This window comes from Hippopotamus amphibius, chromosome 14 (genome assembly GCF_030028045.1).
Source record: "Hippopotamus amphibius kiboko isolate mHipAmp2 chromosome 14, mHipAmp2.hap2, whole genome shotgun sequence".
Classification (NCBI taxonomy): domain Eukaryota; kingdom Metazoa; phylum Chordata; class Mammalia; order Artiodactyla; family Hippopotamidae; genus Hippopotamus; species Hippopotamus amphibius.
In genome coordinates this window covers 55,972,972-55,992,593 of record NC_080199.1, presented here as the reverse complement: position 1 = coordinate 55,992,593, position 19,622 = coordinate 55,972,972, and the positions used below count along the sequence as shown (strand labels likewise).

At 36.4% G+C, this 19,622-nt stretch overlaps 1 protein-coding gene across 1 annotated transcript in view; it reads left to right on the top strand.

Annotated features, from left to right (window-relative positions):
• Positions 1–19,622, top strand: part of VWA8 (von Willebrand factor A domain containing 8) — a 340,198-nt gene that overhangs the window by 70,282 nt on the left and 250,294 nt on the right. The window contains exons 11-12 of the mRNA XM_057707109.1: positions 760–894; positions 984–1,061. Coding sequence (XP_057563092.1) covers positions 760–894; positions 984–1,061 — 213 coding nt within the window. The remainder of the gene's footprint in view (positions 1–759; positions 895–983; positions 1,062–19,622) is intronic.

The window sequence follows — 19,622 nt, the reverse complement described above, 5'->3', positions numbered from 1 at the left end:
GAAGTCAGGAGGAGCAGAGAAAGTTTCAGAGAGGAGGTGGGGTTTGAGCTAAGACAATAGCTTTCTAATTTCATTGCCTCCTGTCCCTTTAAGTGAGCCTTCTATGTTACCACCAGGATGTACTTTCTTAAAAGCAAGTCTGACCTTGTCATTTCCAAACTTGTAATTCTTCTGGGTTCATGTTGTGTGAAGTATGATCCAGTGCAGGGCCCTCGGCAGGGCACGGAAATCCAGGAGACTTCAGTAAGGAGGAGATAGGAAATAAAAGGAAGTAGGTGTGAAGGATGGGAGGAGATTTTAAGAACAGACGCTTCTGAGTGGCAGACTAATAAAATACGAGGGAAAAAGATATGTGGACAATTTAGGAATCAGGAGATCTTTGGTGACTTTGGAGAATCCCAGTAGACTGATTTTAAATTCTGTACTTATAACTGAAATGTAGGCAAAAACCTTCATTCTCAGGTAGTGACATAATTATTTTAAGTTATAAATAGCATGAAAATTACTTGATTCTCTTGAAAATATCTGACAGCACAGGGCTTTAATTTTAGAGGGATGATTGATTTGGAATTTTGGTGAAAATGATCATCAGATCTGGGAATGAGAAAATAATTACTGCTCTACTGAAATATCAAAAACAGTATAGATTGAATTGAGCAGGAAATTAGTAGGGGCTTTTAAATGGCAGTTATATGCTTTTATTTACTAATATTTTGAGAAAGACATGTGCATATTATATTTACCTCTCTTTAATTATAGGTGCCAGCTGGGACCAGACCATTAAGTCAGTGTTGTACATCAGACCGCTTTATACAGACTTTAAGCCATAAACAACTACTGGCTGAAATGATGCAGTCTCACATGGTTAAGGACATATGTTTAATTGGAGGAAAAGTAAGAATGGCCGCCTCACTGCTAACTTCCGTTTCCTGACTTGTGGTTGTTTTGACTTATCCCTTGGGTGATTGTGTTTCCATTTGTAGGGCTGTGGAAAAACAGTCATCGCTAAGAACTTTGCAGATACCTTAGGATACGATACAGAACCTATCATGCTCTATCAGGTAAGAGGTTCACTTTTAGCACTTGGACTAGAAACATGTACTTTGGGATCATCAGCAGAGTTTATGGGTACTCTTCCTCAAGCTGTACCTGTTCATTTAGCAGTAGGTAAGTAACTGAAGCAGCTATCAAATGGGAGTACAATTATAATTATTTGGAATTTTTGAAAGTATGTTCTAGGATATCTGATGTGCCCAGCATACCAGGGTCTGTTTTTCAAGATAGATCCACTTTACATGCATGGGTACACACACACAGTACATTTAATAGTAATCGGGAAACCTAAACAAAGTGGATTTCAGCAGCAGTGGGAGACAATTAGGTATTCACCAAATAGATTATTTTTTTTATTGTGATAAAATATACAAAACATGAAATTTACCATTTTAACCAAAATTTTTTAACCAATTTTTTAAATTTCATTTTTTTCTTTTACCAGAATCTATATTTATTCATAATTGAAGTATAGTTGTTTTACAATGTGTTAATTTCTGCTGTACAGCAGAGCGATTCAGTTATACATATATACACATTCTTTTTTATATTCTTTTCCATTATGGTTTATCTCAGGGTATGGAATATAGTTCCCTGTGCTCTACAGTGGGACCTTGTTGTTTATCCATTCTATCATTTTAATCATTTTTTACTGTACAACTCACTGGCATTAAGTACATTCACAGTGTTGTGGAGCCATCACCACTGGCTCTTTCTAGAACTTTTCTATATTCTGAAATAGAAATTCTATACCCATTAAATAATAACTTCTTTTCCCTGCCTCCTGCTAATCCCTGGTAACCTCTATATTACTTTCTGTCCCTATGAATTTGTCTGTTTTAGGTACCTCATATCGTTAGAATCATACACTTTTTGTCCTTTTGTCTCCAGATTATTTTATTTAGCATTATGTTTTCAAGGTTCATCCATGTTATAGCACATATCATAATTTCATTCCTTTTTATGACTGAATAATATTTTTGTTTATCTGTTCATGTGTTGATGAACACTGGGCTTGTTTCCACCTTTTGGCTATTGTGAATATGCTACTATGAACATTGGTGTACAAGTATCTGTTTGAGTCCCTTTCATTTCTTTTAGGTATATATGTAGGAGTGGTATTGCTGAATCATATTGTAATTCTACCTTTAACTTTTTTTTTTAAGTAATAAATCCTTTATTTTCTATAGATTAGATTACAATAAAGGTGATCTCTGTATTAATGCCACTCTTGCTTGCATTTTTACATGGTTTCTTGAGGATACAGAAAGGGGTAAAGTGAATTGGTAAGGAGGGAACTGTGCACAACCTAGTACCTTTAACTTTTTGAGGAGCTGCTAAGCTGTTTTCCACAGCAGCCACACCATTTTACATTCCTACTAGCAGTGCATGAGGGTTCCGGTTCCTCCACATCCTTGTCAACACTTGTGATTTTCTTTTTTGTTTGTTTTTTCTTTGTTTGTTTCTGTGTTTTTTTGGGGTTGCTTTTTTTTTTTTTAATAAATTTATTTCTTTATTTATTTTTGGCTGTGTTGGGCCTTCGTTGCTGTGCACAGGCTTTCTCTAGTTGCGGGTGCAGTGCGCTGGCTTCTCGTGGTGGTGGAGCACGGGCTCTAGGTGCCAGGAATCAAACCTGTGTCCCCTGTATTGGCAAGCAGATTCTTAACCATTGTGCCACCAGGGAAGTCCCTTGGTTTGCTTTTTATAATAGCCATCCTAATGGGTGTGAAGTAGTAACTCGTGGTTTTGATTTGCATTTCCCTAGTGACCAGTAATATTGAGCATCTTTGCATGTGCTTCTTACCATTAATATATGTTATTTGGAGAAATACCTTTTCAAGTTCCTTGCCTGTGTTTTAATTGCATTGTCTTTTTGTTGTTGTTGAGTTGTAGGAGTTCTTTATATATTCTGAATATTAAGGCATTCTCAGATATGTTATTTGCAAATGTTTTCTCTCATTCTGTGGGCCATCTTCTCACTCTCTTAATAGTATCCTTTGACACACAAAAGTTTTAAATTTTGAAGTCTAATTTATCTTGTTGTTGTTGTTGCCTGTGTTTTTGGTGTTATATTCAATAAATCATTGCCAAGTCCAATGTCGTGAATTTTTCCCTGTTTTCTTCTAAGAGTTTCACAAGTTTAGGTCTTACATTTAGGTCTCTAACCCATTTTGAATTAATTCTTGTATATGGTGTAAAGTAAGTATCCAACTTCAGTCTTTGCATGTGGATATCTGGTTTTCCCAGCACTGTTTGTTGAAAAGACTGTCTTTTCCCCATAGGATGATCTTCACATTCTTGTGAAAAATCAGCTGACCATGTACGTGACGGTTTGTTTCTGGGCTCTTTATTCTATTCCATTGGTTTATATGTCTGTCCTTATGTCAGTATCACAGTGTTTTAATCACTATAGGTTTATAGTAAGTTTTGAAATCAGGAAGTGTGAGACCTCCAACTTTCTTTTCTTTTCCAGGATTGTTTTGGCTATTCAGGGTCCCTTGAGATTCCAGATGAATCTTAGGATAGGTTTTTCTACTTATGAAAAAAAAAAAAAGTTGAGATTTTGATAGTGTGATAGATCATTTTGGGTAGTATTGCCACCTTAATATTGTCATCTATTCTGTAAACATAGATGAATCTTTGTTTGTTTATGTCTTCTTTAATTTTTTTCAGCATTGTTTTATAGTTTTCAGTGTACAAGTCTTTCATCTTCTTGGTTAAATTTATTCTTAAGTATTTTTGAATGGATTATTTTGGTGGATGTACATGCTGAATATAGTATAAAAAAACAAACTTACAGCTGGTGTTTTTTACAGAATGAAACTTTCTGTCATGTATTTTTTTGTAATGATATCTCATAAGACATTTTTTTTTCATTTCCATAGAATTATTTTATTTTGACCAAATATATACTTTTTTTTAAGCTCTTTATTGGAATATAATTGCTTCACACTGTTGTGCCAGTTTCTGCTGTACAACAAAGTGAATCAGCTATATTTATACATCCCCATATCCCCTCCCTCCCGTGACTCCCTCACACCCTCCCTGTCCTGGCCCTCTAAGTCATCACCCATCATCAAGTTGATCTCCCTGTGTTATGCAGCAACTTCCCACTAGCTGTCTATTTTACATTTGGTAGTGTATATATGTCAATGCTACTCTCTCACTTCATCCCAGCTTCCCCTTTGCCCCCCCCCCACCACCCTGTGTCCTCAAGTCCGTTCTCTACATCTGCATCTGTATTCTTGCTCTGTCACTGAGTTCATCAGTACCATTGTTTTAGATTCCATATATATGAGTTAGCATACAGTATTTATTTTTCTCTTTCAGGCTTACTTCACTCTGTATGACAGACTCTAGGTCTATCCACCTCATTACAAATAACTCAATTTCATTCTTTTTTATGGCTGAATAATATTCCATTGTATATATGTGCCACATCTTTATCCATTCATCTGTTGATGGGCATTTAGGTTGCTTGCATGTCCTGGCTATTGTAAATAGTGCTGCAATGAACATTATGGTACATGCTTCTTTTTGGATTATGGTTTTCTCTGGGTGTATGCCTAGTAGTGGGATTGCTGGGGAAAAATGGCGTTTAAACGAGTTTCTTGTTGTGACCTTATCATAGCAAATTTTGTTACAGGTCATATTTCAAATGATTCTGTTGAGAGTTCTTTCATGCTGCTTTAAGGTACTTTGTGCCTATTGGTTGCATTGGCCAGAGCTAGAAGGAATTATGATCACGTGGTACTGGTAACTTTTGGGCTATAAGCAGAAGAATCTATTGTAAGAGATATTTAAGAATTCTCCCTGAATTGAATTTTTTTCTTCTGGGTAACTTAACTCATTCAAAAAGAGAGAAAGAGAGAGAGGAAGCATCCTGCTTTGGTATAAAACTATGGAGGATTTATACCTCCTACTATTTTATACAGTTTTTGTTATCATATTTCTAGAAATACAGGTAAAGGTGGGTATATAAAAAAAGAGGTAAAGGTAATTAAGATAATTAACTGATTAAGGCCTTAAAAGATTTAAAAATTTACTAAGAAATACTCCATGATTTTAAAAGACGAAATTTATGAAAAAGCATATGATTTAAGCTTATGATATCATAAAGAATATGTATTAAGGTGAAGAGACTTAAACCATAATGATACCCTGAGTCTTGAGCAATAAACATGTAGGGAAAGAAAATAAATGTCTACGTTATACAGCAGGTGGCAAGTCTTGGAACCCACTGGAAAAAAATATATATATATTTTTGAAAATATATTTTGAAGTGAGTTTTTATGAATTGATTCTAGGTCTACTGGATTTTTTAAGGGAAATAAGGAAATTGGCTGGAGAGGGGAGTATAGTTTTTACTTATTTCATGGAAGATGCAATGAGGAATACCTTTCCCTCTTAGAAAATCACCCCTCTTGGTGATGGCTAGCTCAATATGCTAGTTCACCTGTCTGTACCTTTCCATAATTCAGGTTAGAAGTGATCTGAGGATGGCATTTTATCATCTTACCAACCTGTTAACCGTCAACTTTCTAGTTTCCAATGAAAATACTTTACTACCAAATGGGAGAAAAAAATCCCAAATCATTAGTATATTTGTAAAACAAGTTAAATTTTATTATAAATATCTTATATTCCACTTATAAGTCTAGTATAATTACAAGCATGATTTACCTTTCCAGCTGCCATTGCTTTGAAATAATACGGAGAAGACCTTTTGAGGATAATATTTCTTCTCTTTGACTCCATCCCCATTTCTTAGTAGTATTTATTTCTAAAATTGTACACATTATTATTTTTTACAGTAAAATAAAAACTCCCATTCTAATGAAAGCTAGAAATAATTTATGCCTCATCAATTTTTTCCAGGCAGTACTGTTTCTGTGTGACTTCTGTAGTCAGATTTTTACACTGTAGTGATAAATTATCCTACAAGCATATGCTTGAACTGTGAAGATTATGGTCACCTCATCCTGCTATCCATTAAAAGAACCAGACAGCGGAGTCTGCATGTATCTATCAGTTCAGATCTCTCAGCTCCATTGATAAACTACCCAAAGTATCCTGCCATTGAGAATGTTATTTTTATGTGTGAAAGAATTAGTTTAAGAGGCTAAGAACAGATTTTCTTATATATTTTTGGAGAGTGACACTAAGTTCAGAAAAATATTATTTTATTTTAATGTATTTTTTAACTTTCCTGTTAAGTTTATTAATTGATAAACAAAGGTAGGGAAATTATACTATTAAATTTGAGGGACTTCTGAGGTGGTGCAGTGGTTAAGAATCTGCCTGCCAATGCAGGGGACACGGGTTCCATCCCTGCTCCAGGAAGATCCCACATGCTGCAGAACAACTAACGTGAGCCACAACTATTGATCCTGTGCTTTAGAGCCCATGAGTCACAACTATTGAGCCTGTGTGCCACAGCTACTGAAGCCCACGTGCCTAGAGCCCGTGCTCTGCAACAAAAGAAGCCACGGGCAATGAAGAGCCCGCGCACCACAACGAAGAGTAGCCCCTGCTCGCCGCAATTAGACAAAGCCTATGTGCAGTATCAAAGACCGAATATAACCAATAAATAAATAAATATATAAGTAAATAAATTAATTAATTTAAAAAAATTTGATGGCAGACCATTCTATTACCTGATACTCTTCTGAGATATGAAGTCAGTCTCTTCTAGTTTCTGCCACAGGATAAGGTTGTTTAGTCATATCTTATTAATCCTCTATCTGAAAATCATGGGTGATGATATTCAAAAGCACATAAGTTTCCCCTAGGAATATTTTGCCCATCCTTGGCATATACACTGTTTACCTTGTAGATGTCCTACAAGGACTGGGAAAACTGGTACAGAGATAAATAACTAACTAATCACATATTCTGGAAACCCCTTTTCCAATTTTGCTTTTCGGCTCATTAATCTTTAGAGAAATGTCTAGGAGTAAAAAATGATAAACTTCAGAAAGTATAGCTTTCAGAAAGGGATAGAGAAATGTAATAATGGTAACATGTTTTGTAGGTGAGTTTGTTTGTTTCTCTCTCTATATGGCTTCTTTCCAGGAACTGGGTTTTGTAAACTGTTTTGTAAACTGTCAGTTGGTTTTCGTGATAGAAACCAAGCTCCTGAGATTAAAAATAAGACTCTTTTTGCTTACAATTTCATGCTTATTAGTAGCATTCATCGATTTCTTTGGGACACAGGAACTAATTTAATAGGATTAAAGATTAGATTTTGGTTTATAATAAAATAGCACATATTAATGAAAAATTTCCAGAAGTTTGACCCAACATAGAGAGTTTAGTGGGAATCGGTAACTCAACATCTGTTTTTCTAGAAGATGTAGAGATTTCCCTGTTACTTGTACATGTATAAAGCTACACTTAATCTGTGAGTTTTGCCTTATTTTTAGACTTGACTATTTTTAGAACTGGATTTCATATGAAGAAAAAGAAAAACAGAGCCTTAACACAGATTTGTGGCAGTACATAAAATAAGTTTTATAATAGGTTATAAAAGTCTTAAACCATTTGGCTCAAGCATTAGGTCAGATTCTTTTAACCGGTTATTCTTTTTTGTAGTGTTGAAGCCAGTGATTTCATAGCATTGAAGACATACAGGTTATTTTTCTTTTCTTTTGCAACCAGATAAGGGCGTATTTCCAGATTTCTTTCCACACCATTGTAAACAGCACCAGATCTGAGATTTCTTTTTTCTGTTTAAGTACTACTTGGATTAAAAGCCAGGTCAACGTCAATCAAAAATTAAGGTCAAATGAGTTTGGGAGACTTGTAATGAATATAATCACTGTCTAAAACGTGTTGAAGTCTTTGGATCATTTTTGACCCCTTAGCTAATTTTTTCTTCCTATAGCTAAACTCAAACTGAATCCTTTTCTTCATCTTCCATCTAATCTACAATCCCTCCTTTCTGTGTATCCAGATACAGTGGAAATAACTTTATTTCTTTTATTCTCTCCCATTTGTTTTCACTGCCCTATGTCTTGGATTTATTTACTTGCTTCTTGTCTTTGTCAAAAAATTAATTAATTAATTAATTTTTGGCCGCATTGGGTCTTCGTTGCTTTATGCAGGCTTTCTCTGATTGCGGAGAGCGGGGGCTACTCTTCGTTGTGGTGCAAGGGCTGCTCATTGTGGTTGCTTCTCTTGTTGTGGAGTGCAGGCTCTTGGCGCTCGGGCTTCAGTAGTTGCAGCACGGGGGCTCAGTAGTTGTGGCTCGAGGGCTCTAGAGCACAGGCTCAGTAGTTGTGGAGCATGGGCTTAGTTGCTCTGCAGCATGTGGGATCTTCCCGGACCAGGGCTCGAACCCGTGTCCCCTGCATTGACAGGTGGATTCCTAACATCTGCACCAGCAGAGCAGCCCTTGTTTTTTTCTTGAATATGCACTTTTTTCATGAAGATTTCAAGAGTCTGTATTCATGTAAATGGTTTATAGTCAACTTTGGAGGCTAACTTTCTGTATGATTCTGTAGATCATTTTGTTTTCTTGACTTATTTTGCTGCTATCTGTCATCCTCTCTGTCTTCTTAGTATTTTTTCTTTTTCTACAAAGAATAACCTTCAAATTTCTTTTATTATAAAATTTATTTTTAAAAAATGTGTGTCATCATGCAAATTCTACATCCTTTGAATTTTTAAATAGAAATTATAAACTAAGAGTAGTTGTCTTTTCATAGAGCTCTTCCTCATTCTTTTTTTTTTTTTCTATTTGCATATTATTCCATCATGTGGTTATACCAGAGTTTTTTCAGCCAGTCTCCTCTATATGGACTATTGGGTTGTTTCCAATATTTTGTAGTTACAAACTAAGTTGCAGTGAATGACCTTTGCAAGTGTATTTTCATATTGTTAGAAGTGTATTTTCAGGATTAATTCCTAGAAATGGCGTTTTTAGGTCAATAGGTAAATATATGTGTAGTTTTATTAGGCATTGCCAAATTTTCTTCAGTAAGGATTGTACCATTTTACATTCCCACCGACAATGCCAATAGAGAGGGCTGCCAAGCTCTTTAATGTTTTGCCAATTTGATAGTTAGAAATGGTATCTAAGAAGTAGTTTTAATTTGCATTTCTTATATTAGGAAAGAAATTGTAAATCTGCCCTATTTTTAAGGGCCATTATTATGTCTTTCCTTAGTAAATTTTCTGTTCATTTCTTCTGCCCATTTTGCTACTAAATTTTTGGTCTTTTTTCCTCTCAATTTTTAAGTCTCTAATATTAGGCATATTTGCTTTTTATCTGTGATATATGCTACATATATTTTTCTCTCTGTCAGTTATACTTTGATTTTATTTATGAATAAGTTAATTTTTGCCTTGTAAATTTAAGAAATTTGTAGTTAAATTTATTAATATTGTTTTTTTGCATCTAGATTTTGAATTATGGCTAGAAAGCCTTTCGCTATACCCAGGTTAAGGAAGAATTCACTTGTCTCTTTCAGCTTCTAGACTGACCTCTGACATAATCCCTTATATTTTATTTTTTTGTTTATTTTATTTTATTTTATTTTAATTTTTGGCTGTGCTAGGTCTTGGTTGCTGCACGCAGGCTTTCTCTAGTGGTGGTGAGTAGGAGCTACTCTTCATTGTGGCGCACAGGCTTCTCATTGCGGTGGCTTCTCTTATTGCAGAGCATGGGCTCTAGGAGCGCAGGCTTCAGTAATTGTGGCACTTGGGCTCAACAGCTGTGGCTTGCAGGCTCTAGAGCGCAGGCTCAGTAGTTGTGGCTCACGGGCTTAGTTGTTCCACAGCATGTGGGATCTTCCCAGACCAGGGATTGAACTTGTGTCCCCTCATTGGCAGGCAGATTCTTATCCACTGCGCCACCAGGGAAGTCCCAACCCCTTATATTTTAGAACCAGCAGTGGAGCACTGGATCTTTCTCAAGCTGCCATCTCTCTTTCTGACCACAGCTGAGAAACATCCTCCAGCTTTAAGGACTCAGATGATTAAGATTGAGCCCGCATGGGTAATCCAGAATAATCTCCCCATCTCAAGGTCATTAACTTAATCATGTCTGCAGAGTTTCTTTGGCCATAGAAGGTAACATATTCACAGGTTCTGGGGATTAGGATATGGATGTCTTTTGGGGCTATTATTGTGCCTACTACACTGACCATTCTGAAAGATCACACCACTGAGAACACTGCCATTGATGGTATTTGAGTTACAAATGTAGCACACCTCTTTCAGTCTATATAGTTTTCATATTCATAGTGATTCTACATCCAACTTCATGATATTTTCTGGTGTAGTTGTGCCCATATATTTGTTGAAGTGTGTATTATTTTTTAACAAGTTATTTTCCCTATACTAAAATGTAGGCATTATCCTGAATCTTTATTTGAAATTATGTATATAGGTATATTATACTACCTATGGATTTTTCCAAGGCTGTAAACCAAAAATTATAAAATATTGTTAATAAAATGGGGATGTTTATAAAATAGGGTGGGTCTAACAGAATTGAGAGCCTACTAGGTTAGATCACAGCATAGTGTTTGTCATGAAGAAAATACTCAGTTGAATATGCACCATCCTAGAGGCTTGGGAAATCTTAAAATATTTTAAGTAGAATGACTTTTATTTTTAAGTATGTAAAGGATAGATGTGATTATTCAAGAAACCCATTTAAGAGCTTCTCCATTTAGAGCATTCTCTAATGCAGAAAAGCAATAGAATTATTTAGATCAATTTCTCATTTTTTTATCTTATAAGCTTAGTCCTTATAGGTTAAGGCAGGAGACTGTTTTGAGACAAATTCATTTCAGTTTTAGAATACAATTTTCTGTGTATTTTCCTATGTTTTTCAAAAGTAAAATTTTGTGACAATAACCTCTTTTTGCAACCTCTTTGAAGTGACTCAAGTTATTTGCTAAAATTTGTAAGTACTCTAAAATAGGCCAGTAAAGTGGAATTTCCTGACTTTCAAAATTAAGGATGAGAAAGGTTAAGTGCCAGGGTTTATACCTCAAACAAAGCTTCTACAACAGGTCCTAGCTTATTACTTTTCGAGCCATTTTCTTGCCTACTAGATTGTACATCTTTAAGAACAATAAGTAACAGACAATGAGGCTCACTCTGAGATGAGAAGAAACTGGATTGAAGCCCTGAAAGTACAATCTGTTTTTATTTGGAATGCTTTCCTTCATATTAGCTTGATTTGCTTTAGAATGCTTGTGTTCTTGTCTCATCACAGTTTGTTTTTCAATATTGGTCTGTTTTTCTACTTGCTAGCTTTTCAAAAACATAATGGAAAGGAGGAATGGAGGAGTTTCCAAAAATCAATGCTTGTTTTCAACTGATAGAAGTCCGTCTCAACAGTGTATTATTTTTATAATTGAAACTTTGTAAAACATATCTAGTCTCTCATTTTGAGGGAGAAATCATTTCAAAAACTGAGTGTAATGACACGTAGTGTTTTATGTTAAGCTTGTAACTAGAACTGCTTGGAGTGTTTACATGATAGGATGTAATACAAAGTTATGTGTTGAAAAGGCAGGCAATTTGCTGGTTTAACTTGATAACCTTTTAAACTTAAATATTCTAAAAATGCAAAGTGTATCTTAAAGTTTGCTGTGCAGTATTAAAGGTTCATCTTGTTGAATTTGTATAAATTTGCCATTTAAAAGGCCGTAAGCTTTACATTTGCTTTTTTTAAAAAAAGTATCCAAATATGATATTCAAATCTTTTATAACTTTGCAAATATGTACTGGATTCCTTGTTTAGTTGGAAATGTACATTTTAAGTAATGGACATCATCTTTTGTGTTATCTTAACAAATTTAGTTATCATGAAGTATTTATTAGATTTATAAAAATGCACTAGGAGGCCTTTGGGCATGTATATAAAAATAAACATTACAGTAAAACCAAACCCATTAGCCCAAGGAAGAAAACCAAAGTAACCATGGAATCCTACCAAATAAGGAAGTCCAGCCTGAAAGGTATTTCATTTACCATCCTTGGTGATCCAAAAACATATGATCCATAAACTTGAAGAGGGAAAGAATTTCAGGTTTGAGGATTCTCTGTGCAATAGCTCCAAACTTAAGGACGCTGTGTGATGAAGTCCCAGTACTGTTGGTAAGAACAAGTTGTTACACTTGACCATCTCCATTAGTTAGGACTTCTGTCTTAACTGTCCTTTACAGTAATCTTGATTAGGGGTCTTAGGGCAATCTTTTAAGGGTCCTCAGGATTTTATAGTCACCAAAGATCACTGTAAGACTAAAGATGCGCTAAAGGTTAGTGAGGTTAATGAGGAAGTTATATATTTATATTCTTATGGGGAACATGTCAAGAAAGAAAAGAAAGAAGGCTATAACTTTGATTTGATTTTGACATTCACAAATTTCTGTTAAGTACTGTAAGTTTTGTAAACATAGATTTTTAATTGGAGTATAATTGCTTTACAATGTTGTGTTAGTTTCTGCTGTACAATGAAGGGAATCAGCTATATGTATACATATATCCCCTCCCTCTTGGACCTCTCTTCCATGTCCCCCCACCCCCCTGCCCCCATCCTGCCTATCTAGGTCATCTCAGAGCACTGGCTGAGCTCCCTGTGCCATACTGAAGGTTCCCACTAGCTAGCTATTTTACACATAGTAGTGTATTTATGTTAAACCTAATCCCTCATTTCATCCCACCCTCCCCTTCCCCCACTGTGTCCACTCGTCCATTCTCTACATCCCCATCTCTATTCCTGCCCTGGAAATAGGTTCATCTGTACTATTTTTCTAGATTCCACATGTGTGTTAATGTATGATATTTGTTTTTCTCTTTCTGACTTCACTCCATGACAGACTCTAGTTCCATCCATATTTCTACAAATGACCCAATTTCATTCCTTTTTATGGTTGAGTAATATTCCATTATATATATGTACCACATCTTCTTTATCCATTCATCTGTCAGTGTACATTTAGGTTGTTTCCATGACCTGGCTATTGGAGAAACGAAAAGCAAAACTACAATGAGGTATCACCTCACACCTGTCAGAATGGCCATCATCAAAATATCTACAAGCAATACATGCTGGAGAGTGTGTGGAGAAAAGGGAACCCTCTTACGCTGCTGGTGGGAATGTAAATTGATACAGCCACTGTGGAGAACTGTATGGAGGTTCCTTAAAAAAACTAAAAATAGAACTACCATATAACCCAGCAACCCCACTGTTGGGCATATACCCTGAGAAAACCATAATGCGAAAAGACACATGTACCGCAATGTTCATTGTAAACATATTTTATTCTTGGAAACAAGTAAATAAGTGCCTCTCAGCTTTATCACCTAGTTGCCTTCTATGGTTCCTAAGTGGTTTGTTTTTCTATTCTTCCCTATTTAAAAACCCCCAATTACTCAGGATCCAGCCTACTTTCTAAATATATTGAAATTTATTGCTGATTTGCAAACCAGTCTTATAGTAGAAACAGGGCTTTCTGAGGTGTTTGAACTGAAAACCATTTGGCAGAATTACAGAGACAGTCGAAAAGAACATCAGAGGGAAAGGCATTCTTTAACAGAGCTCAACTAATGTCCCTGGAAACTGAGTTGAAGTAGCTTGGGATTTAAACTGGTAAAAGCAGCGAAAGTCCTGATTTTTACACTCTGTTGACTACTGTTGAGAAATTAGCAACCCAAAGAGGGGCCTCAGCCAGCCCTTTCCATGGGATGCTTCCTGTTCCTTTCCTATGGTTCCCTGAAACTCTCCCAGATTTAGGTAGCTGCTTGCTGCAGCCTCTGTGCAGGTGAGGAGTGGTGCTCATTATGCCCTTACATAGGTGGGAAGATGGACAGGGTGGGAGGGTTACCCTGCTACCTCCAGCAGCCTGTTCTTTAATCTTAGCAAACCTTTTTCAGTGCTGCTTCAAGCAGGAGACTCCACAGTTATCCTTAATGATGCTTCCTGAATCCATTAACTTTTACCTATCTCCCACATAGTGAAAGGTGTTTGCTGCCCAGTATCTCTCATGGGGGAGTGATTCAGAGGTAGCAGCTTTAGTTTTGTGAGAAGTTCCAGAAGGGACACATTAAGTCAATCAAAACAGTTGTCAAGGATTTTAGCCATGGCACACTTCTTAGCTTTCTTCCCATCCACCGTACCCCACACAGCCAAATTGTCAGTCTAACATCATTTGCTTTTGCAGGATTTGGTATAGCTGTGGACATCTCCAGTAGCTCTAATCCACCATCCCTGGACCCATTTTTGAGAATTGGCTGGAAAATGCATTTGGCATATGAAATTTTACTTTATAGAGTTTTTAAGAACACATCAGTTATGTCAGTTGAACATTAATAGACACTTACTTCTCTCTCACACATGCAAGCTCACTATCAGGGTAACATTGAAGTTCTACTTTCTTAGCCAATTTCAGTTATATGATACAGAGTTGTCAACTATAGTCACGATGTTTTATATTATATACTCCGATCTTAGTTCATCTTATACTTGAAAGTTTGTACCCTCTTACCAAACTCTTCCTATTTCCCCAACCTCTCAGTCCCTGACAACCACTTTTCTACTCTGTGTGTCTAAAAGTTTGACTTTTTTCTTTTTAAGATTCCACTTGTAAGTGATTCCATGCAGTATTTTGCTTTGTCTGCCTGGCTTGTTTCACTTAGCATAATGCCCTCAAGGTCCATCCATGTTGTTGCAAATGGCAGCACTTTCTTCTTTTTCATGACAGAATAATATTCCCGTGTGTGTGTGTGTGTGTGTGTGTGTGTGTGTGTGTGTGTGTGTATCATCACGATTTCTTATCCATTCGTTCATCAATGGACCCTTGGCTATTGTGAATAATGCTGCAATGAACATGGGAGTGCAGGTATCTCAGTATTCTGTTTTTGTTTTCTTTGGATATGTACTCAGAAATGGGATTACTGGATCATATGGTAGTTCTATTTTTAATTTTTTGAGGTACCTCCATGATGTTTTCCATGGAAGCTGTATCAATTTCCATTCCTACCGACAGTGCACAGTGGTACCCTTTTCTCTACATCCTCACCAACATTTGTCATCTCTTGTTCTTTTTTGTTTTTGTTTTTTGTTTTGTTTTTTTGGTAATAGCCATTCTAACAGGTATGAGGTGATATCTCTTGTGGTTGTTGTTTTTTTTTAACATTTTATTGAAGGATGTTAGAAGATAAACTTCAACATTTACTATAATCCTGCTTTTAAAGGCATTGCTAATTACAATGGCATCCTTTTTACAGGTAATTTTGAGAAAAAAATAACTTTCCACCTTAAGATGATGAATTGGTTTGTTGCTATTTTGTTGTCTGTGCATTACCAATCTACTTAATTCCTCATTTCATTTTAATTTCCAAAGCTTAGAGTCAAATCTATGCCCATTGTTTTTTTTGTTTTGTTTTTTTTTAGAACTTTTATTGAGATACAGTTAACAGACAACAAATAGCATATATTTAGAGCGTACAATTTGGTGTCCCAATCTCCCAATTCATTCCCCCCCAACCCTCCCCGCTTTCCTCACTTGGTGTCCATGTGTTTGTTCTCTACACCTGTGTCTCTATTTCTGCCTTGCATTTCCTCTTTCATAGTTGTTAGCATTTGCCTTATGTATTGAGGTGCTCCTATATTGGGTGCATATATATTTATAATTGTTATCTCCTCTTCTTGGATTGATCCCTTGATCTTTATGTAATGTTCTTTCTTGTCTCTTGTAACATTTTTTATTTTAAAGTCTATTTTATCTCATATGACTATTGCTACTCCAGCTTTCTTTTGATTTTCATTTGCATGGAATATCTTTTTCCATCCCCTCACTTTCAGTCTGTATGTGTCCCTAGGTCTGAAGTGGGTCTCTTGTAGACAGCATATATATGGGTCTTGTTTTTGTATCCATTCAGCCAGTCTGTGTCTTCTGGTTGATGCGTTTAGTCCATTTACATTTAAGGTAATTGTCGATATGTATGTTCCTATTACCATTTTCTTAATTGCTTTGTTTTTGTTTTTGTAGGTCCTTTTCTTCTCTTACGTTTCCCACTTAGAGAAGTTCCTTTAGCATTTGTTGTAGGACTGGTTTGGTGGTGCTGAATTCTCTTAGCTGTTGCTTATCTGGAAAGCTTTTGATTTCTCCATCAAATCTGAATGAGATCCTTGCTGGGTAGAGTATTCTTGGTTGTAGGTTCTTCCCTTTCATCACTTGAAATATATGGTGCCACTGCCTTCTGGCTTGTAGAGTTTCTACTGAGAAATCAGCTGTTAACCTGATGGGAGTTCCCTTGTATGTTATTTGTCGTGTTTCCCTTGTTGCTTTTAATAACTTTTCTCTGTCTTTAATTTTTGTCAACTTGACTATTATATGTCTTGGCGTGTTTCTCCTTGGGTTTATCCTGCCTGGGACTCTCTGTGCTTCCTGGACTTGGGTAGCTGTTTCCTTTCCCATGTTAGGGAAGCTTTCAACTAGAATCTCTTCCAATGTTTTCTCGGGTCCTTTCTCTCTCTCTTCTCCTTCTGGGACCCCTATAATGCGAATGTTGGTGTGTTTAACATTGTCCCAGAGGTCTCTTAGGCTGTCTTCAGTTCTTTTCATTCTTTTTTCCTTATTCTTTTCCGCATCAGTGATGATCACCATTCTGTCTTCCAGGTCACGTATTCGCCCTTCTGCCTCAGTTAATCTGCTATTGGTTCCTTCTAGTGTATTTTTCATTTCCGTTATTGTGTTGCATATCTCTGTTTGTTTGCTCTTTAATTCTTCTAGGTCTTTGGTAAACTTTTCGATCTTTGCATCCAGTCTTTTTTCAAAGTCCTGGATCATCGTCACTATCATTATTCTGAATTCTTTTTCTGTAAGGGTGCCTATCTCCTCTTCATTTAGTTGTTTTTCGGGGGCTTTATCCTGTCCCTTCATCTGGTACAAAGTCCTCTGCTTTTTCATTTTCTCTATCTTTCTGTGGCTGTGGTTTTCAGTTCCACAAGACAAAATACTGCTGATACTGCTTGATTCTGCTGTCTGCCCTCTTGTGGAGGAAGCTATCTAGGAGCCTCCTGTGTGCTTCCTGATGGGAGGGACTGATCTCTCATTGTGGTTTTAATTTGTATTTCCTTGATGATGAGTGATGTTGAGCATCTTTTCATGTACTGTTGGATATTTCTATGTCTTCCTTGGAAAAATATGTATTCAACTACTCTGTCCATTTTTTAATCATATTTTTTTTCTCGAGTTATATAAGTTCTTTCTTTCAGCAGTGTTTTATAGTTTTCAGTTATGTTGGTTGAACATTTATAGATATTTATTTTTGACTTTATCTCTTTTTTGGTGTGAATATTTTTCTGTTCTCTTCTGTAGATATTAAATATTTGTAGCTATTGGGGACTTCCCTGGTGCCTTTTAATGCAGGGGGTGCAAGTTTGATCCCTGGTCAGAAAGCTAAGATCCCATGTCTCCTGGCCAAAAACCCAAAACATAAAACAGAAACAATATTGTAACAAATTCAATAAAGACTTTTAAAAACATGGTCTACATAAAAAAGAAATCATTTAAAAATTTGTAGCTATTTAATTAGAACATGTTACATTTTATAATCCATTCTCTAAAGAATAGTGGGACTTCTTGGATGGTGCAGTGTTTAAGAATCCACCTGTCAATGCAGGGGACATGGGTTCAAGCCCTGCTCTGGGAAGGTTCCACATGCCACAGAGCAACTAAGCCCATGCGCCACAACTATTGAGCCTGTGCTCTAGAGCCCGTGAGCCACAACTGTTGAGCCCATGTGCTGCAACTATTGAAGCCCATGCGCCTAGGGCCTGAGATCCACAGCAAGAGAAACCACTACAATGAGGAGCTTGCACACCACAATGAAGAGTAGCCCCCGCTTGCAGTAACTAGAGAAAGCTCCTGTGCAGCAACGAAGACCCAGCACAGCCAATAAATAAATAAATAAATAAATAAATAAATTTATTTAAAAAAAAAAGAATAGTGGGAGTGACCTTTTAAGAATGTAAATCAGATCATATCGTCTCTGCTTAGAATCTGTCAATGGCTTTCCATCACACTTAAAATAAGAACCCCTAGTCTTGGCTTATGAGCCTACCATCAGTGCTTTTCAACCTCAGCTGCCTATTAGAACCACTCAAGGAGATATGAAAATTTTTCTGTGTCCAGCCCTCACCATTAGAGAATCTGAAGTAACTGGTTTGAGCCGGGACCCAGACTTCAGGATTTTTACAAAAGCTACTCAGTGATTCTAATAGGGAGCCAGGATTGAGAGACGCTGCCCTGCATGATCTGACCCATGCCCACCTCTCCAGCCATTTCTCTCCCTTCTGGACCCTCTGCTGGTTATGTTTCAGCCTCATTGGCTACTTTGAGTCCCTTAAATCTATCTAGCTGTTTTCTTCTGTAGGACTTTTGCGCAGGATGTTGCCTCAGCCTGGAATACTCTTCCCCTAGTCTTCACTTGGCCTTTTATTGTCTAAATCGCAGCTCAAGCATACTTAGAGAAAGCATTCTTGACCCACGGAGCCATTTGCTGTCACAATGCTCATAGCACTGACCACTACGTGATATACACACACACACACGCACATATATATACAATACATATATACACATATATTTTATATATATAATACATATATATTTATTTTATTTATTTATTTTTTGCTGTGCCACACGGCTTGCAGGATCTTAGTTCCCCAACCAGGAATTGAACCCACGCTCTCAGCAGTGAAAGAGTGGCGTCCTAACCACTGGACCACCAGGGAATCCCTGTGATACATTTTTCATATTTGCATCTCCTCTCTCCCTCCCTCCCTTCCTTCTCATTCTCTGTTCCCTTCCCTTTGTCTAGTTTTGTTCTCTTCCCCTGGAATGTAAGATCCATGTTTATCTTTTTCATTGCTGTATCCTCAGCACCTGGATCAGTGACTTGTGTGTAGTAGCCAATCAATATGTGAAGGAGTGGATAAATAAATTTAGAAAAATTTACATTGTTTTTAAAGGATCAGCCCAAATCTGACCTTTGTCGACTTTACTAATTTTTATTTGTTTCAATATTACCTTGTCTTTAAATTCTAAGACAAGAATTTCTTTTGTCATACAGCATTGTTACTACATTTTTATTAGTGTCCTGAAGTGTTGACTTAGGTTTATTGTTATATTTAAATGTTAATGTATTAGGATTTTGTTTCTTCAATTGAGTCAGATTCAGCTGTTATTTATTAAATACCCACTAGGTGCCAGACAGTATCTCATTTAAGTCTAAAGACGTTTTACTCACTTCACACATTTATCATATTATAAGTCACAGAATTGGAATTGAAAACCCAGCTTTCCTCATACTGTACCCATCCTTTCAAGTGTGCTACTTTCCATGTTGGCTGACTAGAAGGGATTTGAGTGTTGTTGAGTGAGCTGCTCCATGTGTCTTTACTGAATACCGAACAGGTTATTAGCACATACCACAAGTTTGATTTTATACTTTCTTTGTTACTATATAATTATTAGAAAGCAAATATTATTTAAACTGGAATCGATTGCAACTTTCCCACCTGTTGCCCTAAAAGAGTC